This window comes from Triticum dicoccoides, chromosome 5B, assembly GCF_002162155.2.
Source record: "Triticum dicoccoides isolate Atlit2015 ecotype Zavitan chromosome 5B, WEW_v2.0, whole genome shotgun sequence".
In the NCBI taxonomy this organism is placed as follows: domain Eukaryota; kingdom Viridiplantae; phylum Streptophyta; class Magnoliopsida; order Poales; family Poaceae; genus Triticum; species Triticum dicoccoides.
In genome coordinates, this window is record NC_041389.1 from 344,836,363 (window position 1) to 344,861,648 (window position 25,286).

Sequence of the window (25,286 nt, forward strand, 5' to 3'; positions counted from 1 at the left end):
ATCATGCTCCCAAAGGTTTCATTCCGTTTGATATTCCTTTTCTTCGAAATACTGAAATAGGCAAAAAATAGCAATGTGGGCTGGGCTTCCGGTTAGTAGGTTTGTCCCAAGAATTGTATAAATGTGTAAAGTAAAGCCCGTAAACATCCAAAACGGGTAATATAATAGCATGGAACAATCAAAAATTATAGATACGTTGGAGATGTATCAGAGGTCAATATGGTTATCCCTTTGAACAGAGGTCCCTGCCAACTTGCTTTAGCTCTCTCATATTTGAGTTGCATGCCTAGGTGATTATCCCAATTAATGCCCACAACTTCCCAACACTTTTCAATAAAAGGACACTCATAGAATAGATGTGCATTTGTTTCAAGTACATCCAAGTTGCACATTGGACAATTGTGATCTTCTCCAATATTAAAGTGCCTTCTTAGAAGCATATCCCTTGTATTGACCCTATCATGCAACATCAACCATGCAAACACTTTATGTCTCATGATACATTTTTATTTCCAAACGGAGGTGATGCATTGTGGAGCCACTATGTTTCTGAACATGAAGTTGTAAAACTTCTTCGGTTTGAAATCAGTATCACCCCAGGAAAGAATCCATTCATCAGTTCTCATAGCTTCCAAGTTGATCCCTTCCATGATCTCTTGTAAATTATCCAGTTCAGCTCTGGCTTCCGTCGACAGAGGCAGCATGAAGTTTTCCACGTGATCATTATTGTTATAGTACTGCGCCAACGAGATATCTTCATCATTGGCAAACGAGAATAGATGTTCATGGGTGTCCATCAACGGTCTTTCATTGATCCAAACATCTTTCCAAAGCAGGATCGTGTCCCCCGCAGCAGGTATACACGAGGTGATTCCACGGTAGATATCCATCAGAGAGAAGACATCGCGCCACCAGAAAGAACCACAGGTTGGCTTTGCATGGGGTGGTGAATCATCATAATGGGCATTCCAAACTAGCATTACCCAAGGGACGTCCTATTTGTGAATAAATTTATGGAGGTATTTGAGCAAAAGTGCTTTGTTTTGGATTTGTAGGTTTAAAACCCCAAGACCCCCTTTTTTCTTTAGGCGGCAAACCATATCCCAAGCTGCTAATGAGTGGGTTTTGGCGTCTCTATCCACTTCTTTCCTCCATAAGCAGTGCCTTCTTGCTCGGTCAAAGATCTCAATCAACTTGAGTGGAAGTTTTAGAACACACATTGCAAAAGATAGCAGTGATGAGAGCGCAGAGTTAATCAGCTACACTCGCTCTTCGTAAGATAACTAGATAGCGGTTCCAGTCAATCTTCTCTCGATTCTGTCGACCAAAGGCATCAAATCTCTTATAGTGGGCCTCGTTGTACCGAGAGGCAAACCTAGATAGCTAAACGGCATCTCCCCAACTTGGCACCCTAAAGCATTGGCCAGATCTAAAGTTTTTTGAGCATTCACATTAATTGGCATTAACTGTGACTTAGCGTAGTTGATTTTCAGACCAGTTACCCGGGCATAAGAATCCAGAATCCCCTTAATTGTCTGAAGCTCATGCAGATTAGCTGGGAGGATGATTAATGTGTCATTGGCATATTGTATAAATGGGTAATCCTCTGATGTAGGTTGATTAATTGGGAGAGCAATCAAACCATCCAACCAAGCTTTATTAATTAAAGACTTTAATAAATCTACCGCGAGCACAAATAACAATGGGGATATTGGGTCACCCTGCCTCACACCTCGCTTACATTTGAATTATGTGCCAGGTATTCCGTTTAGAAGAATAGAAGAAGATCCTGATTCTAGCAGCATTTTAATCCACATACACCACCTGTCATCAAAACCCTTGCATTCTAGCATTTTCAAAATGAAAGAATGTTCCATCATGTCGAAGGCCTTCTCGAAATCTAGTTTTAGAATCACAATTTCCTTACCCGATTGTTTACACTGATGCAAGTATTCGAATAACCAATCGAGACAATCTTGAATTGTCCTAGTTTTAATGAATCTATAGTGATTTCGATGCACCACCTTTAGAATCCAGCGCTAAAGCCTTTTTGAAAGAATTTTTGTTATAACTTTGAGCACACAATTTAGTAAGGAGATCGATCTATAGTCATTGACAGATTCAGGTGTGAGCTTCTTCGGTATTAGCGTGATCAAAGATGTATTCAAACATTGTAGATTGGTTGTCCCCTTCCAGAAGTCCTCACACAGAGCATAAAAATCCTCTTTTATTATATCCCAACACACTTTAAGGAAAAGTCCATTGAAACCGTCTGGTCCTGGTGCACGATCAGCCAGAATGATTTTGATCACATTGTCAATTTCTTCTTTCCTAAAAGGTATTGAAAGTTCCTCCAGACCTTGGCATTTTTGAATTAGATCAGCAAGCTCAAAATCATACACAGGCTGAGATGACACCCCCATTCTCCTTTTAAAGCAATCATAAAAAGTTGTTGCCTTTTCATCATGATTTTCCACCAAGCGACCATTAGTTAAAACCAAATTTGTGATGGCAATTCTCCGCAATCTTTCAATTGGTCGAGGTTGAAAATATTTAGTATTTTCCTCACCTTGGACTGCCCACCTAAACGTGCAACGTTTTTTCCAGTACTCACTTTGGTACTTAAGCAATCGTAATAAATGTGCTTTTAATATGTTTCTAAAATTGGCTTCAGGAGTGGAAAGCTGTCTCAATTCCTCGAGGTTCTCCATTTGGAGGAGAATTCTATTACAGTTTTCAATTAACAATTTTAACGTAGAAATTGATTTACTCCATTGTTTTAAAGCATACCTAAGTCTCTTTAATTTTGCAGAGATTCTTGTGGCACTGGAGGAGGCCTTAATGGGAGCAAGCCAGGATGATTTCACAACCTACAAAAATCCAGGGTAAGAAGGCCAAAAGTTTTTGAAACTAAAAAGCTTGGATCTTGGTATCGAAGTTTCCACTGATAGAATGCAGGGCACATGATCAGAGATTGGACGGGCAAGAGGTTTGGCAATGGTATTGGGGAATTTCAAAATCCATTTTGGAGAAGAAAAAAACCAGTCTAATTGCTCCAGTAAAGGAGTTTCTTGCATGTTACTCCAAGTGTATCTTCTTCCTTTGATTGGGATTTCGAGCAATCCAAGGTGACTAATAATATAATTAAATTTGATCATATCATCCACATTTCCACCTGGTATATTTCTGTTATCCAAAGAGCGAATGAAGTTAAAATCTCCCATGAAAAGCCAAAGATCATCAGTTTCTATGTTTATATTTTCCATCCAATCCGTGAACATTACCCTCTCAGGTCCATCACACGGCCCATAAATGTTAGAAAGCAACCAACTTTCATTTGTTTGAACCGAGGTCATTTTGATAGTGATTGCAAATGAAAACTGATGAATTATTTGGCCCACAAATTGGCTTCTACACCATATAATAACTAGACCACCTGAAGCACCATCAGATGGAATAAACTCAAATTTATCAAATCTCCTCGGGCAGCATTTTCTAATAAAAGAATGATCAAACTAAGGTTTCTTAGTCTCTTGTAAGCATAAAATCAAGCAGTTGGATTCCTCAATCTTATTGCGAAGTGCATCACATTTAGAAGTAGCATTTAAACCATGAATATTCGAGCACAAAATATTCCACATAACAGATGCCATTAAGTCTTGAAACAGGCTATAAAAAGCGAATAAATAAGTTCAGAAGCACCTAATAAAATTCCACAATGCAGTAGAAACAAACAGCAAAATAAAAGGCCCAGGCCTCGTCCTTCTCCTTGCCCTTGAGAGGGGCAATTAGCTTCTCATTGGTGAGTTCCTCCTGTGGAATAGCACACTGAGTTGTTACAAAATATTGTAGTGTTTCAATCGAAGTGGGAGGAGGGACTTGAGTGGAAGCCGATGTTTCTTCAGTGCTCTTGTCTTGCTGCAGCTCCAAGATGTCTGGAGTCCTCCTCGATTTGACATAATAGGGTTTACGTTTGGTGTCAGCCATGGACGGTGGCTTAAATCCCTGATAACTAGTTGCACGCACACTTCGCCTGACCACAGAAACATCCAGCGGCGTGACCGTTCTGCGCTTTCTCTTATTAGTAGCCACATCCATCTCCATCATCTCAAGCTGTGGGTCAAGAGGTGGATAGTTAACTTCCTGATTGCTGTTATCCACACTCATGAGGTCAGCATCCACCATCTGACAAACTATGTTCAGTTGTGCAACAACAAAATCACAGCAGATCGACCAAGCATCGTGAGGTAAACAGATTATATTGGTGCCCGGTGCAAATGGTGAAAATGGGAAGTATGAGAAGCAGCCCCCCCCCCCCACAAGATCCACTAGAGTGCTCTGTAAACTCTCTGCAAATGTACACCAGGTACTAGTCCGGCTATCTTCTTCAGAGACCCAACAACGTCTAGGAGTGTAAACAGTGCAATAGAAGCAGATCATGAAAGGAAGCCAATTCTCCTCTTCAGATACTTCCAAAACCACTTCATGAGCATTCATCTGCTGAAAAGAAAGATCTCCAGTAGGGTTTCCCTGAACAAATCTGTCAGCCACTTCTTCAATCATTGCAACATGCTCATTCCAAACCCGTAGCCCATCATCAAAACCAGAATCCGCAGTCTATATTCGATCCATCATAGAGGGCCCATCATAACCAGTGAAACTCCTATAACTAAATCCTTGGTACATTGGCGGAATAGGTGGTAGTATTGGCCATTCACCCCAGCCCTGTTGTGGTGGTGGTGGAGGTGGAGCGGCTTGCCAGGCATTTGCAGCATTCTGGAGCTGCCAAACTTGAGCATCATGCTGCTGCTGCATAGCATTTAAAAAGGAAGATGCTCCGGATGCAGGGAAGCACCCAAAGGAGGCGGCGCCTCTTCATCACCAACCAGACCCTAGCTAGGGTTTCTACCATTAAGCACATAAACAGGGACGGTCCACGGGGTGCCTATCCCACTGATATCAGTGATACTCTTAACCACCAGACTAAAAGGCACCAGAGCAAGTTCATTAATCAGAACACGGACAAGCACACGAGATTTTCTGTGACCTGGGCGGTGCCAATACATACATCTCCCAAAACATGAAACTGCCTTAATGATATAATGCTCTGTTTGGTAGTTCAAAGGAAATCCAAGAAAAATAACCCATGCATCTCTTTCAATCACTGACCTATGCATATTTGGACCTTCATCATGGCGCAACAAATAGAAATTCGAATGCTCATCTAAAGGTTGCTCCCCTCTACTAATCAGCGTATCTCTAACAACACTGTCATTGAAACGAATAAGACCCACGCAGAACGGATAGATCTCACACTCAGTAGTAGGCGCACCATGAACATCTCAAAGAACTCTTCTGACCTCTGCAAGCACTTCTTCACATTGCAGATCTCCAGGGTGCGGCACCACCATCACAAGCGCATGCTGCGAGTGATCCAGAGGAGGGTCATCCATTATCACCATGTTGCGCCGCAGCCTTCCCTCCGGACCCTGCTTGATATCCATCTCCCCCGGCACAAACTGGTAGGGCAGCACTGGCAGATTAGCCATTGGAGGCACTAGGTTTGGGGTGGAGGAAAGCACGAGGTGAGGGGTGGAGGAGAGCTCAGGCGCGCAAGGTGACGGGCAAAACAGAGGAGGAAACGTGGTCTCGGGAATCTAGAGGGTGGTAATTGGTTGGTAAGGAGGCGAAACGTCCGGGGTATTTTCAGTACAACTGATAGAAGATTTTACCAGATCCCTCCCATTTCGTTTGACAATCCAAATTTGCTTCTTATCCCTTTTATGTTGGTACTGATTCCGCGATTTTCTACGCCAGATCTTTTTACGACTAATGGAAATCAGAGAGCCAACAGAACAGCCATTTTCAACAACCCCGTCTTTCTTTACCCATGCAACAAGTTTCATGGAACGTGTACGTGCCAGGCAATTCCATTGAATGTGTCCTATCAGACCATAAATATTGCAACATCTATTGTCAAAATAGCACGTTAAAGAAAAATGCCCCTTGGTCTGGCACTTTGTACACCAGGAAGAATTAATCATGGGTGAAGACTCATCAATGTTCATAGAGGAAGAGGGCAGATTAGATACCATAGTTGTATCAACGCAATGCTCGGCTAAATGACCACGTCTCCCACATAAAATACAAATATGAAGCTTGTTATGTATAAACTCTTTAGTAGGCATGGAAGAGATGTAGAGTATCGATTGTATGATTTCATTGGTATAACCAGCTTGCCATAAATCAAGAATATGCTCAAGCTTTGCTTCTGATATTAGATTCCACGATAAGGTTGTAAAATTACATCCAGAAAAACGTTTGCCAATGACTTGATGATCATCCCGGTTGATACATGCACGAAGGCTGCCAAACACCAACTCATCCGAAAAGTCGTTGGAAGCTAGAATTGCACCAGAAGAATGATCTCTCATCATATCTTGAACAACCAAACCCTGATCATGAATAGGAGCCCTCTAGTCCTCAGCATTAACGAGATTGAATTTGGCCAATTCAGATCTTGATGAGGTGTCCCCTTGCGCATTCTTACGTAAAAACCCTAGAGGACTTCTGATAGCCATATGCGATCGAGCAGAAACCTCCGGAATTACATCATCAAGATGCCAATCAGATCCGTTCCAAGAATAATCCATAGATAACTTGAACAAGCGGAAATGACAAACAAAATTTGGCCAGACACGATCCTTCAAACCATAGATGAAATGACCAACACGATTGGAGGCCACCAAAAACCGAAATGATCGATCACCCAATTGCTTGACATTGAAACCCGTGGCCAAACCTCCAATACAACATTGCAAAACCACTCCTACCGCCTCTTCAGAAAGAGGGAAGGAGGCCGAAGAGAAGGAAACAACCAAGAAAAATTACTTGGTTCCCAAAGAACTTTGAAAATGCACCGTAGATCTAAACTTGTCATGTACCTTTTGTTCCACCTTAAGCCCCGGGGCAAAATCCCAATTGATGAGACTTGCCATTGGATCTCAAGAGGACCAACAAACACCATGGAAGATCTAGAGGATGGAAGAGAGGTGGGAGTCGCCATGGGTGGGGTGGGAGTCGCCATGGGAGAGGTGGGAGGTGGGAGTCGCCATCGAAGTCCTTACTGACAATTCCAGTGCTTGCAGAAAATACCTTGCTGAAAACCACTTGTCATTTCCTTCTGCTCCTCGTTGGGATCAACACCTCTTACTTATAAAAAGGACTACGATTGATCCCCTATACTTGTGGGTCATCAGCACACTTGCCCACAAGGGGGCTGGCACGCCGCTCTACCCTTGCCCATGCAACAAGGACGGAGGAAAGGAAGGGGGAGGCGCCCTAGTGTAGGGTAGAACCCTAGATGCCTGATCTTTCATGATTGGGGGGGGGTCCTACGAAGAACACGAGGGGAAACACAAGAGAAATCACTCAACCAACAAGATCCGGTCACACATATGCTAGATCCTCGAAACACGAAGAGTGATACACAATTCAAAGTCAACAAAGGACGATACAAAGGGTCTTCTTCGTGAGGAGGTATTGAAGGGTCTTCCCGTGATGGGGTCTTGAATACACTTGGGGGATCTTCTCCGAAGAGGTCATGAGATCCGAGGAGAAGTAACCAAGTGGATGAGCAAAGCTCTATCTCAAATATGAGCTATCACAATGCTAACCCTAGAAAGAGGGAGGAGGAGGTCTATTTATAGTCCTAGTGGACGAAAGGGTAAGTGGGCTTCGACCCAACACGCGGGTGGACATACAGGTGTCGGACGTCCGACTGTCACCGGTCGTCCGAAGGCTCGGGAGGGTCCGCACGTCCGGTCCTGGTCGGACATCCGATGTTTCAGCTTGGTTCAGGATTGGTCGGTCGTCCGCTCGGGGTCGGTCATCTAGTCCGTCGCTCATCTGGAGGCTTCCATACTTCCGGGGTTTTGGTTCGGACGTGGTGGTGTCGGTCGTCCGGTGGAGCTCGGTCGTCCGGGCGCTGGGATTCGTCGGATGTCTGGTCGGCGTCGGTTGTCCGGCCACTAGAGTGTGCGTGGGCTGGGACTCGGCTGGCCGGTTGGAGCCTCCAGGCGTCGAACGTCCGAGAGACGTTGGTCGTCCTATGACTGGGAGTTTCGAGCAGTCCTTCTTCTTGTCGATTGAAATTGGTGTCCTTGTCGTCTTGTCCGTTGGGTACACCTGATCCGCGGCTTCCCTCCAAAAACCCGATCACACATAGGGTCTCTGCATGAGGTAGTAGCCATGTCTCATAAGTAGAAAGTGGAAGTTAGGAGAGGAGCGAGTTCACCTTATCTTTGATAGCCTTTGCTCGAGCTCTTGTCATTGGTCCAAGTGGTGTCGTGGGAGATGTAGGTATGTCCATGTGGATGATCGTGGGATGCTCCGCATCATCTCCCCCCGCCCCCTGGGAAAGATCCGATCTCGGATCAAAAGCTTCATCGCCATGGTATGGCGAGAGGTCTTTGACAATGAAGATGTCGCTCAGGTTGTACTTGTCGCTTGGGAGGTCGATCTTGTAAGAGTTGTTGTTGTAGCGTGCTAGCACCTTGAAGGGTCCGTCGGCTCGAGGTAGAAGTTTGGACTTGCGTTTGTTGGGGAAGTGTTCCTTGCGAAGGTGTAGCCACACAAGATCTCTGATGTTGAATACCATGGGTTTCTTGTTGATGTTGAGCTTGGTCGCGAGTCATTGTACTTGGAGCTCGATGGTGTGCCTTGTATCTTCATGCATCTTCTTGAGGTAACTTGCTCGTGCACTCGCATCCATGTTGGTGCGCTCTTGTAGTGTAAGAGGAAGAATGTCCAATGGGGACAACGGGTTGAAACCGTAGACGACCTCAAAGGGGGACTTGCCGGTTGTGGAGTGTCTTGCATGGTTGTAGGCATACTCGGCGATAGGTAGGCACTCCTCCCTATCCTTGATGTTCCTCTTGATCAACACGCGTAGTAGAGTGGAGAGTGTTCGGTTCGTCACCTCCATTTGGTCGTCGGTTTGAGGATGGTATGCTGAAGAGAACAAGAGCTTGATTCCGAGCCTCGTGCATAGAGTCCTCCAAAAGTAACTCAAGAACTTGACGTCGCGGTCCGAGACAATCGTCGTTGGCACTCCATGGAGACACAAGATTTCCCTACAAAAAAGATTTGCAATATGTGAAGCATCGTCTATCTTGTTGCATGGGATAAAATGAGCCATTTTAGAGAATCGGTCCACAACAAAAAACACGGAATCCTTTCCATTTTGAGTTCTAGGCAAACCAAGTACAAAGTCCATGCTAATGTCTTCCCAAGGTTGATAAGGAAAAGGAAGGGGCATGTAAAGACCATGGGATTGAGCTTTTGACTTAGCTTTGCGACATGTAGAGCATCGGTTGGTGAAGCTTGAGACATCGCGGAACATCTTGGGCCAAAAATAGTTCTTGGAGAGCGTAGCGAATGTCTTGTCGCGTCCAAAGTGTCCCATTAGCCCGCCTCCATGAGCCTCTTGCAAAAGGAGCAAACAAAGAGAAGACTCGGGAATGCAAAGTTTGTTAGCTCTCGTAAGGTAATCAGCCTTGATGTAATACCGTTCCCAAGATGTATGCGTCAATCACTTGGCATAAGGAATTGCAAAACTAGGATCATGCACATACAAGTCTTTTATGTGATCAAAGCCAATGACACTCAATTCAAGTTTAGTGACAAGCATGCATATGCGGGAAAGAGCATCCGCCACAACATTTTCCTTACCTTTGATGTACTTGATGACAGAAGGAAATGACTCAATGAATTCACTCTACTTAGCATGACGCTTGTTCAACTTAGTTTGACACTTTAGGTACTTGAGCGTTTCATGATCGGTATGGATGATAAATTCATGAGGGTGAAGATAATGTTCCCATTCTCACAAAACTCGCACTAAAGCATATAACTCTTTGTCATAGATGGGATAGTTGAGTTGCGCTCCAGAAAGTTTCTCACTAAAGTATGCTATGCGACGCTTTTCTTGCGTTAACACACCTCCTATGCCATTACCACTAGCATCGCAATGAATTTCAAAAGGTTTGTCAAGGTTGGTTAATGCAAGCACGAGATCATGAGTAAGCAAATTTTTAAGCTCATTAAATGCGGTATCTTGGGATGGTCCCCAAACAAAAGGCGTGTTTTTCTTACTCAAAGAATGTAAAGGTGAAGCAATGGTGCTAAAATCCTTCACAAATCTACGATAAAAACCAGCTAAACCAAGAAAACTACGCACTTGTTGCAAGTTGGTTGGTTGGGGCCAAGTTTTAATAGAAGTGATCTTAGATTCATCTACATGAACACCCTTAGAAGACACAACGAAACCCAAGAAAACAAGCTTATCAACACCAAAAATGCATCTGTCCATATTAGCATAAAGGAGCTCTTTCCTAAGGGTTTGCAACACAGTTCTAAGCTGGGTGACATGATCTTTGAGGGATTTGCTAAAGACAAGAATATCATCAAAATAGACCACCACAAATACACCAATATAGGGACGAAGAACAAAGTGCATGACTCGCATGAAAGTACCGGGTGCTTCGAATAAACCCATTGGCATAACAAGCCATTCATATAAGCCAAATTTGGTCTTAAATGCGGTTTTCCATTCATCACCTTCTTGGATGTGTATTTGATAGTAGCCACTCTTAAGATCAATCTTAGAGAAAATTGTGGCACCGCTAAGTTCATCAAGCATATCATCTAAGCGTGGAATAGGGTAATGATATCTAACGATGATAGCATTGATGGGATGACAATTGGAACATATGTGATAAGTACCATCTTTCTTTGGAACAAGGATGACCGGAACAGCACAAGGGCTAAAGCTTTCACGTACATGGTCGTTGTCGATGAGTTGTTGTACTTGCTGTTGGATCTCCTTAGTTTCCTCGGGGTTGACATGGTAGGGAGTCTTGTTAGGTAGAGGTGCTTGATACGTCTCCAACGTATCTATAATTTATGAAGTATTCATGCTATTATATTATCCATCTAGGATGTTTTATATGCATTTATATGCTATTTTATATGATTTTTGGGACTAACCTATTAACCTAGAGCCCAGTGCCAGTTTCTGTTTTCTCCTTGTTATTGAGTTTTATAGAAAAGGAATACCAAACAGAGTCCAATTGATGTGCAATTTTTTGATGAATTTGTATGGACCAAAAGAAGCCCCTAGAGTGCAAGAGTTGGGCCAGAAGAGTCCCGGGCTGCCCACGAGGGTGGGGGCACACCCCCTGCCTCGTGGACAGCCCGGAGACCCCCCTGACTTGAAATCAACACCAACCTCTCCTATAAATACACAAACCTTTGGGAAATAACCTAGATCTAAAGTTCCGCCGCCGCAAGCCTTTGTAGCCACGAGAAATCAATCTAGGCCCTCTCTGGCACCCTGCCGGATGGGGCCATCATCACCGGAGGCCATGTAGGAGGATCCCGGAGGGGCCATCATCGCCATGAAGGCCAAGGACCAGAGGGAGAACCTCTCCCCATCCAGGGGGGAGGCCATGGAGGAGGAAGCAGAAGGGGGGAGGACCTCTCCTCCTCTATCTTGGTGGCGTCAGAGTGTCATCGGGAGGGGAATCATCACCACGGTGATCGTCTTCATCAACATCACCATCATCATCACCATCCTCATCTCTTTTACACGGTCCACTCTCCCGCACCCCGCTGTAATCCCTACTTGAACATGGTTCTTTATGCCACATATTATGATCCAATGATGTGTTGCCATCCTATGATGTTTTGAGTAGATATCTTTGTCTTTGGGTTGATTGATGATCTAGATTGGTACGAGTTGTATGTTTTATTTTGGTGTTGTCCTATTGTGCCCTCCGTGTCGCGGAAGCGTGAGGGATTCCCACTGTAGGGTGTTGCAATACGTTCATGATTCACTTATAGTGGGTTGCTTGAGTGACAGAAGCATAAACCTGAGTAAGGGGGTCTTGGCGTATGGGATAAAGGGGACTTGATGCTTTAATGCTATGGTTGGGTTTTACCTTAATGATCTTTAGTAGTTGAGGATGCTTGCTAGAGTTCCAATCATAAGTGCATATGATCCAAGAAGAGAAAGTATGTTAGCTTATGCCTCTCCCTCATATGAAATTGCAATGACGACTACCGGTCTCATTAACAATTGCCTAGGATAATTCTGCACACCGATCCATCATTATTCCACACTCGCTATTTATAATATCTAGTAATATATTCTAACTTTATGATAACAGCACCTACTTTTATATTTTAGCTCTCCGATATCATTCAAAGTTATCCTCTTCATACCCATAACGTAGTTTTATTTCTCGTATCTAGTTGGAAGAAAACGTTCGGTGTACGTAGAGTCGTATCAGTGGAAGATAGGACTTGAGAGAGTATTGATCTTACCTTTAGCCCCTTGTGGGTTCTACACTCCATACTTATCACTTCCACCTTTGGAAATTGCTATGATGATTCCCTGCACTTGGGGATTATCAAGCTCTTTTCTGGCGCCGTTGCCGGGGAGCAATAGCATGGGGTTGATATTCTCGTGTGTGCTTGTTTGCTTTCTTCACTAAGTAGATTTTGTTTTTCCTTTTTGTTTCTATTTAGTTGTGGGTGATACATACAAAAAAATTAAAGAATGAAGATACAAAAAAATTACTTGCCTCTCATGCCTAAAAAAAAGTTTTTCAAAAAGAGAAGTGATTGGAAAGTTATGCATTGAAGAAGTGAGGGTCGACCTTGAGCACTTGTATTCATGCTGACGGAAACAATGTAGAATTTTTCATGGAAGTTTCTCTTTAAATAATTATCCCCTTGTGTATATCCATTGTATTATAAAAATAATGTGCCAAGCTTTGGTTTTAGGATGACTAGATTGCTTGTTTACTATGTGCAGAACAAAAACAGAAACTTTGGCTGTAGCGTGTGATTTTACTTTTTTTACTAGAAGGTCAAATGGGTCTGAAACTTTTTTCACATTACTTCTGTACAAATTTTTCAAATTTTCATATTTATTTCATAATTGTTGGAGTTACAGAAGTTTACTAAACTTCCAGATTACTATAGACTGTCCCGTTTTTGAAAGATTCTGTTTTTCGCGTGTTGTTTGCTTATTTTGATGAATCTATGGCTAGTATCGGGGGGTATGAACCATAGATAAGTTGGAATATAGTAGGTTTAACACCAACATAAATAAATAATGAGTTCATTACAGTATCTTAAAGTGGTAGTTTGCTTTATTATACTAACGGATCTCACAAAGTTTTTGTTAAGTTTTTGTGGATGAAGTGTTCGAAGAACGAGGAGTTACCAATGTGAGAAGAATAAAGAGAGGAAAGAGTTCAGGATTGGGGATGCCCAAGGCACCCCAAGTAAATATTCAAAAGTATACTCAAGTATCTAAGCATGGGGATGCCCCGGTTGGCATCCCATCTTTCTTCTTCAACAAATGTCGGTATACCTCAGTTTTTGTTTTGTTCACATGATTTGTGTCCTTTGTGTTTTTATTTTTCTTTAAGAACCATGCTAGTATGAGATAGCCCTTCATTTATTTATAAAATACTTCATGTGCTTCACTTAAATCTTTTAAGTATGATCTTATAGAATTGCTCTTTGTGCTTCACATAAATCATTTGATTATGGTTTTATAGAATGCTTCGTGTGCTTCACTTATATATTTTGAGCTTGGATATCAGTTAGTCTATATTAATTGTAGAATTATCCATGAACTTCACTTATATCTTTTGGAGTATGAATAATACTATCATCTAAAGTGGATTTGGAAGAGTGTCAATGTGGCACCCCGGCTCAGAGCGACCGATTTACCTTGCATTGCCAGCCCAGAGACCTTGTCTTCTGGAAACACACAACAACTTGGTACAGAAAAACAACCGCTTTATTTATGCTAGCAGAGCATAGTTCATATTACAATAGTTAGCGAGGCCAAGCGGCACACGCGGTGCGGCTGAACAATATGTACATTATTTAGTGAACATAAAGGGGCCTCGATCATGACAACTACACGGCAGCGGAACAACGTCGTAGCAGGACTCCATAGCACAGGGACACCGATGTGGACACGATCTAGACTCGGACAGCACTCCTTTCCAACGGGACTTTCCTGAAATCTGGCATGACATGGCAGGTCAGTACATTGAATGTACTTGCAAGCTCACAACAAGCATAAACATAATGACAAACAATATCATGATATTTAACCATTTAATAACAATGCAACCACATATCCAACATGTTGTGACTATGCTCAAGTGTTACTCGTCCCATGGACTGGCTTACTGAACGTGATCATTTCCAGACCACAAACATGATGATCTCAAAAACAAACTCGTGATCCTTACGGCGATCACAACCCGACCAATACATGGCCCGTGATCCTTACGGCGATCACAACCCGACCAATACATGGCCCATGATCCTTACGGCGATCACAACCCGACCAATACATGGCCCGTGATCCTTACGGCGATCACAACCCGACCAATACATGGCATGTGATCCTTACGGCGATCGCAACCCGGCCAATACATGGCCCGTGATCCTTACGGCAATCACAACCCGACCAATACATGGCCCAACTCAACACGATGGCCTTACTGCCATTCTTAGTGCAAACTTAGTGTGCAAATTTATTAAGTGTTGACCCATGGTGTACCCTACTTTCGAGCGTGTCCGTAACCGTGGACTCGGCTATTGTTAGATTAATACACTCTGCAGAGGTAGCGCACTGGACCCACACTACAGAACCCATGGCCTCACACTCCCATTCGGGTGGACCAACGACATTCTGACGAAACCACTTAATTGTCATGACACTCTCCCGGCTACTCCGACTCAATCCCCATTGGGCTAGTCCTGGGTGGCCCCGTGTCTACCTCAAGATACCTCGACCACCATTGTGGCCACGATTCACTCTGGGAACCGGTACCAAAACTTAACTTAACAACGGGCTCACAAGGTTATGCCTGCTTACCGGGCTAGGGTACAACACGCCCATAACCTTCCCTAGATGGAGGCACTGACCAGAGGCACGACAATGAAACACATTAAGGCCGTCCCATAACGGCAAATGTGGTTGCACTGGGAAACACTCGTTTCAGCGGCACCATGACCCGGTCAACAACATATTCAAGTTGAGTTACTTAACAGGTTCAACTTAGGGTGAAAATAACCGGTGTCATAATGCCATGCCATGCATCACCAACATATGCATCACATAACCATGAAAATAACTAAGTCAACTACGCTCCCACGGAGCCATCATCATCTCGTAATACTTCTCCGGTTAAAATCAAACCTCACTTAAACCAGAACCATTTCTAGCAATCTCATCATTTTTCATCATGCAAGAATAATAATTAAACTAATTATTAACCTCCATGACCATATCATTTTACCATTACTCATATCTAAGTTCTTGTTAGCTTATCAGCAAGATTCATTTCAAACTTTCTATAAATCAGGCATATTTAACATGACAAGCATCTAACAGAATATAATTATCATAATAATAATTTAAATGCATGAATATTCATAAGTTCATGTAGGAAAATCACAAATATTGAAGTGGCACTATGAAAATGTTGTTGTGGCTTGCCTTAGTGCTGATGAGGTTCACAAACCTCCTGGTGATCCTCAAGACAAGCCTGCTCTTCTGAAAATAAATAAAACCACAAAAAGAAAACATCAAGAAACCTTCTGAAAATTACCAGAAAATTTAGACAGCAAGGAAAAATCCCATATTTTGGGTGCTGTTAGATTTTTAGACAAAGAACACAATGCAAAAAGAATCAATGCATTTGCACTTATAGATAAAAAGTTATGGCTGTTTGAAGTTTCCTGGATTTAAATGAATTTGAAATAAAAAATAAAACAGACTGAGGGGGGCTGACATCGAAGGCGTAAAATCCCAGGGCGCCACCACTCGTACCACTTCACGCGCGTACTGAGTGGCTGACTAGCGGGCCCCGCTAGCCAGGCCAGAAGGAGGGGGAGAGGGAAACAGAGGGAGGCGAGCTTCGTCGGAGCACACGCCGGCGATGAGGGTTCTTGGGGTCAAACGAGAGGGGGGGGTCGAAGGAGAAGAAGATTGCACACCTGCCCGTACCCGTAGCATGGCTAGAGGTGACCGGACAGCGTCGGAAACGGCCTCTCCAGCGGAGGCAGAGGGCAGAGGTCGCCGGAGACGAAGACGACGGCAGCTCGGGGCGGCTCCAGGGGCTCCAATAGGGGGGAACGGCCTCACCGAAGAGTGGTGGAGGCCCTGGAAGGGTCACCCTAGCCTGGGAGGGGTCAGAGCTGCGGGGACGATTCGGAGGGGATCGCCGACGAGCTCGGGCTTCGGGACGGCAGCCCGCGGCCTGCCCGGCCGGGCTGCGGCTTCTACTGGCTCGTGGAGGGTGTGGGAGTAGCTGCGGGTGCTCAAGGAGGGCTGGGGTGGCGGCATTTATAGGCAGGCGGCGAGAGGGGTTCGGGCTCCGCCGGAGGACACCTGTCCATGGTGCCCGGCGACGAACGGCGCCAGTGAGAGAGGGGGATGACGACGGAGGTCACGCGGGAACTATTGGCGGGCGCGGACAAGCACAGGAGCGAGGGGGAAGAAGACGTGTCGCACTGTGTCGTTGGTCGGACCGTGCCCGTGCCTGCTGCGGCGAGCTCCGGCATCGGCGAGTGCCAGGGGGCAGTTAAGGGAGTGGAGACGGGGATGGTGGCGAGGCTTGGCATGCTCGGGCAGGCTGGGCAGCGAGCACGCGCTCAACAGAGCGCTAGGCGGCACGCAGAGCGCGTGTTTTGCATGCCAGCATGCCTGGACGAACATGGTCACCGCGTGAACCGTGACATCAGGCCACCCTAAGCGCTAACTTGATGTCTGGCGTGTAGTCCTTGGTCATTTGAAGTGTTACCACGGCCGAGCTTGGATCCAGGTGTAGTAGAAATGGATTGGTACTGCTAGCAAGTTTCTGGACAGTAACTTTGGAGATTTACTGTGGTCAAACCACTTGGAGTTAAGGGCTGAGCTTTGGAGGCTTGCTTATACATACTAAGGTAAATAGGTACAAGAAAAACCAACTACAATGGAGCTAGTAAAATGGTAGTTGCTGTAGAAACTACCATTTCTGTCCAGAAATGAATTTATTTTCTATAGCCAAAATATTACAAAGAGTGATGAAATATTTTTGCTCAGGAAGGTGCCTTAGGGTTCAAAGAATAATTGGAATTTTTCTCAGAATTTTTGGGGCAAGAAAAATTAGGGTTGCTTTGGAGCACAAAGGGCTAGCTAGGGTTTTGGAGGGCAAAATAAATATTTTTCATTTTAGAAAAATATTCCAAGCAATATTTTGAGATGATCCAGAGGTGAAATGATGGTTTTGAGGAGGAGAGGGAGCATTTGGGTGAAAGTCAAGGGGTACCCAAGAGGTTAAGTCCAAATGAAGTGATTCAAAATCTCCAAATTCAAAACCAACTCAACTGAAACCAGGCAAAGAAAGGAGGGCAAAAACCATACTGTCACAGTCAACTTTAGGAATTAGTGATCCCACTATTCCGAATGAGAAGAATTTTGCTTATGGAGAGTAGAAAAATTTCTATGCTTGTAGATCATGAAAAGAATGCTTTATGTGATTGTTATATTGTTGAATTCATTCATGATGCCACTGTAAATTATTATGAGGGAGTAATTTATGCTTGTAGGAGTTGCAATAATACCAAGTTTCCTCCCTATGTGCTTAAACTTTCGAAGTTATACTTGTTTTGCCTTCCTATGCTAGTTGATTCTTGTTCCTATAAATTATGTTCTCACAAAATCCCTACGCATAGGAAGTGGATTAGATTTAAATGTGCTAGTGCTACGTCTTGAGCTTGCGTTGGTTTTCCTTGAAGAGGAAAGGGTGATGCCGCAATAGTAGCGTAAGTATTTCCCTTAGTTTTTGGGAACCAAGGTATCAATCCAGTACGAGGCTCCTCAAAAGTCCCACGCACCTACACAAACAAACAAGAACTCGGAACCAACGCAATAAATCCCTTCACGGTCACTTGCGAAAGTGAGATCGGATAGATATAATATGATAAGATAAATATATTTTTGGTATTTTATAATATAGATTGGAAAAGTAAAGATGCAAATAAAGTAGATTAAAAGCTTATAAGATAAAAGATAGACCCAGGGGCCATAGGTTTCACTAGTGGCTTCTGTCAAGATAGCATAAGTATTACGGTGGGTGAACAAATTACTGTCGAGCAATTGATAGAAAAGCGAATAATTATGAGATTATCTAGGCATGATCATGTATATAGGCATCACATCCGTGAAAAGTAGACCGACTCCTGCCTGCATCAACTACTATTACTCCACACATCGACCGCTATCAAGCATGCATCTAGAGTATTAAGTTCATAAAGAACAGAGTAACACATTATGAAAGATGACATGATGTAGAGGGATAAACTCATGCAATATGACAAAACCCCATCTTTTTATCCTCGATGGCAACAATACAATACGTGCCTTGCTGCCCCTGCTGTCACTGGGAAAGGACACCGCAAGATTGAACCCAAAGCTAAGAACTTCTCCCATTGCAAGAAAGATCAATCTAGTAGGCCAAACCAAACTGATAATTCAAAGAGACATGCAAAGATAACTTAATCACACATAAAAGAATTCAGAGAAGATTCAAATATTTCTCATAGATAAACTTGATCATAAACCAACAATTCATCAGATCTCGATAAACACACCGTAAAAAGAGTTACATCGAATATATCTCAAAGAAGATCAAGGAGAACATGGTATTGAGATTCAAAGAGAGAGAAGAAGCCATCTATCTAATAACTATGGACCCGAAGGTCTGTGGTAAACTACTCACAACTCATCGAGGAGGCTATGGTGTTGATGTAGAAGCCCTCCGTGGTTGATTCCCCCTCCGGCGGAGCGCTGGCGAAGGCTCCAAGACGGGATTTCACGGATACAGAAGGATACGGTGGTGGAAATAGTTTTTCGTGGTCTCCTTTGATGTTCTCGGGGTACGTGGGTATATATAGGAGGAAGAAGTAGGTCGGTGGACGCCCAAGGGGCCCACGAGATAGGGGGCGCGCCCTCCACCCTCGTGGCTTCCTCGATTGCTTCTTGACTTGAACTCCAAGTCCTCTGGATCACGTATGTTCCAAAAAGATCGCTCCCGAAGGTTTCATTCCATTTGAACTCCGTTTGGTATTCCTTTTCTTCGAAACACTGAAATAGGCAGAAAATATAGCAATACGGGTTGGGCCTCCGGTTAGTAGGTTAGTCCCAAAAATGATATAGAAGTGTAAAGTAAAGCCCATAAACATCCAAAACAGGTAATATAATAGCATGGAACAATCAAAAATTATACATACGTTGGAGACGTATCAAGCATCCCCAAGCTTAATTTCTGCTCGTCCTCGAGTAAGTACATGATAAAAACAGAATTTTTGATGTGGAATGCTACCTAGCATAATTCTCAATGTAATTTTTTATTGTGGCATGATTATTCAGATCCAAATGATTCAAGATAAAAGCTTATTTAAAACAAAAAAGTGGCTAGTCAACTCGCTCCCAGGGCGTTCCCCCGATTTCTTCCTTCGATAGCCGTTCGATCCTGGTCAACACAGTCATTTTCTCGTTCCTGTCCGTTTGATCTTAGCTGGGAATTGACCTCTGCGTTTTGACCTGCGGTAGATCCTGGGCGGGGGATGACTTGTGGGGCTCGCGCTCGGTTTGATTAGCTGGGTGCCGGTTTCTTCGGTGCGCGGGGCAGCCTCTCCTGCCGCGCCGCGTGCGCGTGAAGGCCGCGTCGTGGGCGCTGCGCGGGTTATGCGCTGCTCGGCCGACACATATATATACCTGGTTTTTGCGCCCGCACCTACGCTGGACCGATGACGGGTGGATCTGTACTGCTGCTGGCCCCGCTCGTCGGTAGAACTAGCTGCTCGGCCGGTGCATGTTTACCTGGCTTATGCACCAGCGTCTCTTCTATTGCGATGACAGGTGGGCCGGTCCTGCTGCTGGTCCCACTCGTCAGCTGCACGGACTGCGTCATGTTGGTTGGTTGTGCGGACTGCGCCGGGTTGGCTGGGGCATGTTCGCGTGGACCCCAGGCTGACCGATGCATCGTGTGCGCGTCCTGCGTGCCTCACCTCCGTCTGCGGTTGGAGAGAGGAGATGGACTGGCAAAATATCTCGCGAGCCCACTTCCCGCATCTCCATCGACCTAGCCGCCTCCACGCTCGTGATCCTCCCGTGTCAATCGCGCCCAAACCTCCTCATCTCGGATCCCGCGGGACCGAGGTGCGGGCATGGAGGCGAGCTTCCCTGGCGGCCATGGCGACCTGCAGGCAAAGGGTGACGGCGGCGGCGGCGCTCGATTAGATCTGCGGGAGAGAGAGGATGAGAGGGAGAGATAAGGAAGAAGATGAGAGGGAGAGAAAGAGAGAGTAAAGGGGAGAGGGAGGGCTTCTACATCACCGCTCTCTAGATGCACGCCATCCACCCGCGCACGCTCGCCGCCAACCTCGTTGGTTTTGCCAGGTTCGGCTGCCTCAAGGACCTCCCCGAGATCCTCTATTGTTTCCTCCACGGCCCCCGTGATGAGCGCAAGGACTGGGACGACGTTGCCGCGGCGGCGGCGGGGTCAAGAGCGGCAAGCGGCGCTGCGTCGGCGGCCTTGCCGCCGCCGCGGCTGAGGCCGCCAAGGCCCGGCGCGAGAAGGAGGCGGAGCACGCGCAGGCCGTGCTCGGGCGCTACGACTCTGACGAGGCCTTCCGCAACCTCTACAACGGCGTCGCTGACCTCTTCGCCGGGCTGCTCAAGTCGGACCAGGAGCACCTGCACGCGGGCGGCACGGCCAAGATCGTGTTCGCCGCCAAGTGGTGGCCGTCGTTGCGCTTGTCGTACGACCGCGCGACGCTGCTCTGCGAGGCCATCGCGTGCCGGGTATTCCCGCGCGACTTGAGCCCCGAGTACCTCGCTATCCCCGACAAGCACTATGCCTACCGCGTCCGCAACCGGCTCCGCTGCGAGGTGCAGGTAACGCTCCGCAAGGTGCTCGAGCTCCCCGAGGTCTACATGAGCGCCTGCAAGTGGGACGAGCTTCCCTGCGCGCGCGCTTGGCGACCACAGCCATGGGCCAGTACAAGAGGCGTCCTGGCTGTACTTCTTTCTTCTGGTAATACACTACTCCTTAGCTTCTTTCTTTGCGTTTCTTATGAGTTTTGCGTATGCTACTGCCTCTGCAAGTGATGGTATGTGCTTTTGTTTGCTTGGTATAATTTTGGTGTGTGTGTTTTCTAGCGCTAGGCCTACTTTTGTCTCTGGTTTAGGTGTCTGCATATACCATGGGCTGTGCGCTTGTGTGCTGATGCTGATGTTGGCATGGTTTATATTGTCTATTCTTTCTGCTTGATCAGCTAACAATTAGATTGGTGTAGTGGAGCTAAAAATACATTGGCTGGTTGTGTCTCTTAGTTTGGCACAAAGTGCAGCATGTCAAATTGATCGGTGTCCATCTCCCTCAGTTTCTGCATATTTATATTTGGGAAGTGAACCAGGCTACTCATCGATTAATAAAAGCTTTATAGCTATGTTCTCCTTCCATTATTTCTTCAGTAATATTCATTTATTCTCTTAGATTAAAGGTATTATTGTGATGATGTCCTGTTGTTCTGTAATGTATTTTTGATTTTTTTTCTGTGATTGTACTCAATGGTGCTTGCAGGTCCCTGGACATTGTCATAATGGTCACCTTATCGCAGTGTATTATTTTTGGATCTCATATTCCTCAAGGTAATGGACAAGAAATTGTGTACTCGCTTGGCTAATGTTTTACTAGACCTAAAGATTTTCCCTGCTCTGCTCTGTTAGGCGCTCCATCTTCGGATTCGATGTCGGACGATCTGAGAAATAAGAGGAGGAATAATCCAGCAGAAGAATTCGGTGACGAAGAACAAGGTGATATTTCTCTCGTGTGAACACAATCATTGTTTTCTTGATGTTATCACCCATGTGTTAATGTTGTAGAAGATTTATCATTTGACTTCTTCTTTTAGGTTTAATTTGTGTTTAGTTATTGCCACAGATTGTGATGTTCATATATGGGGATTTTTTTGTCAATTTTGTTGCTTCAATATGTAGGTGCTACTATCCATGTGGCATATCTAATAGGTCAGACTGGTTTGCTAGCTTAATTTTTTAGCTTGATGTTTTCATTTAGGGGTGTCCTCTTCAGCTGCATCTTTTGTGCAGCTCCAAAATTCTATGTTTCAAAGCACTTATTTCCATGTTCTGTTTATTATTTTTAAGTCATGAAAACTCTTTTCGGTGTGCTTGATCACTCCACTTCCATGTTTATCCTTGCAGAAAAGAATACCTTTATCCTGATAGGCATGGAAACACCGGTTCGCATTGAGTGCATCATCGCTAATCAGCTACTATGTATGGTCAGCGGACATGCTTTCTTATTCCTGTAACATATCATTACTCTATCTGCTTAGCCTTTCTAACTTTTAAGATTTGATCAATTCTTTAGAAGTTCGTACAGATCTAGAAGTATTTGGTTTTGTTGGTCAAATCCATTACCTGTATGTCCTTATTTATTTTATTGTTCGAACAAGATATCAGATCACCTACATTCATTATTCTTGATTACAGTCTCATACTAAAGTTTATGAATTCTAGGCAACTATTCAGAACTATAAAGATCAAAACTTTGAAGTAAATTCTATGGTCTTCAAAGTTTTGATCTTTATTTGGTTAGTAAGGCTCTAGAATAAAACAGACCAATGGTATATATACAAACAGACACAATAGGAGTTAACTGGTACCTAGCTTTTGAAACCTCTGATATATACAAAATATTATTTGAGTAGAACAGGAGAGATGCAATTTTGTGGATATTTCCGCATTTGTAAGAAACTTTCTAGCTTGGCAAGAGGGCTTGACTAGCCATGTGTAGGACTCAGCCATGCTGCCTTCCAAATGATTAGTCATTGGTGTTTTCTTATGTTCGTGTTAGCCCAAGTGCATCAGATAAGTAGACTGTTATGTTGAAAAAAGGAAAGAGACTACTCTTTTGTTACGTACAGTACAGATATATGCTATAGCATATTACCTTTATGCTCTCGATTTCAGTATACGCCTGCAAACAAGTAAGTCGGTAATATCAATGCCTAAGAACTACTTTGTTTGCCATTCTAATCGTTACATCAGAGAGCAATGGATATAGAAGAAATATGTAAACAGTTGTCCTTAGAAGAAATATGCAACAACTTATTAAGGTTACTTAATTAATAACGCATCTATATCATTACATACACATATTGAATGTGCCTTTTGAGAGTGAGCTTCTGTCATTACCTCACACTTATCTTATATGCCATTCCAACTATCTGTTGCAGTAGAGAGCAAGGGACATATAAGAAATCTCCAGGCAGCTTCACTTAGATGCATCATCTTCTGCTAGGAGTCAGCTTGAAGAACGGCCTTCTCAAGTTAATTCTTGGGTCAGTGTTTCGGCTTTTCTCCATTGGTTCATAAAAACCATATGGTAACTTGACTTTACATAGAACCTGCTGCACTATAACTTTGGTTTAATCTGTCGATAATGCCCATGAGTATATTCTTAGTGTATGTTTGACCAGATTGTTTTAAGTTGTGTTGTTCCTATGCTTCAGGAGACTGCAACTGACATGCTGTATGGCGAATAACCAAATTTGTGGACAAAGACAAAGAGTTCATCGCAAGGGGTGGTGTTTAGGATATATACACAAAAGAGGAAACTTTTTTTGTACAAAACCAAATTATATGATGTAATTGACCACTATTTCTAAGAAATGTTCATCATGTATTCAGTACATTTTATTGTCACTTTTTTTGAAGGGTAGCTTTATTCATCAAACATCACAAAGTGTGTGATAGAGTTCATCAAACCAGGCTTTATTGTGTCACCTATGTTTAACTTCTTTTTTATTGTGTCACCTATGTTTACCTTCTCAAGTATATATTTGAAGGACAAGTCTATTCTTTTTTATAAAAATAGTTACAACTCATGTCCTATGTGATTGCTCAAGCCTATAGTAACCTATTTATGTCACACAAATATTTTCTTTTTACAAACCCATTGCCAAAAAAATACAACCATGCCAACTTTACTCTCTCATCATAGTGGGCATATTTTCAAACTGAACATATTCATATTATGCAATTTCCCTTTTTCCATACTATTATTTCACAACGTAATAAACATGTTTTAAAAAATAGCATGATTTAGCAAAAGGTCCTTGCAACATGAAACTATTTTCATCGATAGCATGTCTTCAGCGGGTCTCTGCGCCATTTGGCGCAACGGGTTAACTAGTAAAACATAAAAATAGTAATACTTCGAAGCATTCTAACAAATAATCATATCCTATCAAAATAGCATAGCCAAAGAAAGCTTATCCCTATAAAATCATATACTTAGGCCATGCTTCATTTTCATTACACAAAATACTCCCATCATGCACAACCCCGATGACGAGCCGAGCAATTGGTTCATACTTTTTAACGCGCTTCAGCTTTTTCAACTCTTACGCAATACATGAGCGCAAGCCATGGACATAGCACTATGGTGGTATATGGTGGTGGTAGTGAAAATAAAAAGGGAGAAGATAGTCTCACATTAACTAGGCGTATCAACGGGCTATGGAGATGCCCATCAATAGATATCAATGTCAGTGAGTAGGGATTGCCATGCAATGGATGCACTAGAGCTATAAATGTATGAAAGCTCAACAAAAGAAACTAAGTGGGTGTGCATCCAACTCGCTTGCTCACGAAGACCTAGGGCATTTTGAGGAAGCCCATCATTGGAATATACAAGCCAAGTTCTATAATGAAAAATTCCCACTAGTATATGAAAGTGACAACACAAAAGACTCTCTATCATGAAGATCATGGTGCTATTTTGAAGCACAAGTGTGGAAAAGAGAGAGTAGCATTGTCCCTTCTCTCTTTTCTCTCATTTTTTTATTTGGCCTTTCTCTTTTTTTATTTGGCCTTTCTTTTTTTTTTATTTGGTGGGCTCTTTGGCCTCTTTTTTATTTATTTAAGTCCGAAGTCTCATCCCGACTTATGGGGGAATCATAGTCTTCATCATCCTTTCCTCACTTGGGACAATGCTCTAATAATGGAGATCATCACACTTTTATTAATTTACAACTCGAGCATTACAACTCAACACTTAGAACAAAATATGACTCTATATGAATGCCTCCAGCGGTGTACCGGGATATGC

At 43.8% G+C, this 25,286-nt stretch overlaps 1 protein-coding gene across 3 annotated transcripts; it reads left to right on the top strand.

The window, feature by feature from the left end:
* Positions 1-19,910: 19,910 nt before the first annotated feature.
* On the top strand, positions 19,911-23,958 carry LOC119308833. 3 transcript variants are annotated; one of them, XR_005150321.1, is made up of 6 exons: positions 19,911-21,182; positions 21,732-21,799; positions 21,878-21,964; positions 22,373-22,452; positions 23,410-23,514; positions 23,686-23,958. XR_005150321.1 is itself a non-coding variant. In XM_037584994.1 (6 exons), the coding sequence occupies exons 1-5, from the start codon at positions 21,139-21,141 to the stop codon at positions 23,472-23,474; spliced, it is 339 nt and encodes a 112-aa protein (XP_037440891.1). In that variant the 5' UTR covers positions 19,918-21,138; the 3' UTR covers positions 23,475-23,514; positions 23,686-23,958. The 3 variants fall into 3 exon arrangements, 1 of the variants encoding a protein (XP_037440891.1); XR_005150320.1 differs by having other exon boundaries at positions 19,915-21,182; positions 22,373-22,447; positions 23,410-23,558; XM_037584994.1 differs by having other exon boundaries at positions 19,918-21,182; positions 22,373-22,447.
* The last annotated feature ends 1,328 nt before the right edge of the window (positions 23,959-25,286 follow it).

Excerpts from the sequence above, each read along its gene's own strand:
- LOC119308833 (XM_037584994.1), top strand. The coding sequence starts at position 21,139 with ATGGGCCAGTACAAGAGGCGTCCTGGCTGTACTTCTTTCTTCTG. Across the intron at positions 21,800-21,877 it reads TGGATCTCATATTCCTCAAG|GCGCTCCATCTTCGGATTCG; the intron begins GTAATGGACAAG and ends CTGCTCTGTTAG. Across the intron at positions 22,448-23,409 it reads CATCGCTAATCAGCTACTAT|TAGAGAGCAAGGGACATATA; the intron begins GTATGGTCAGCG and ends TATCTGTTGCAG.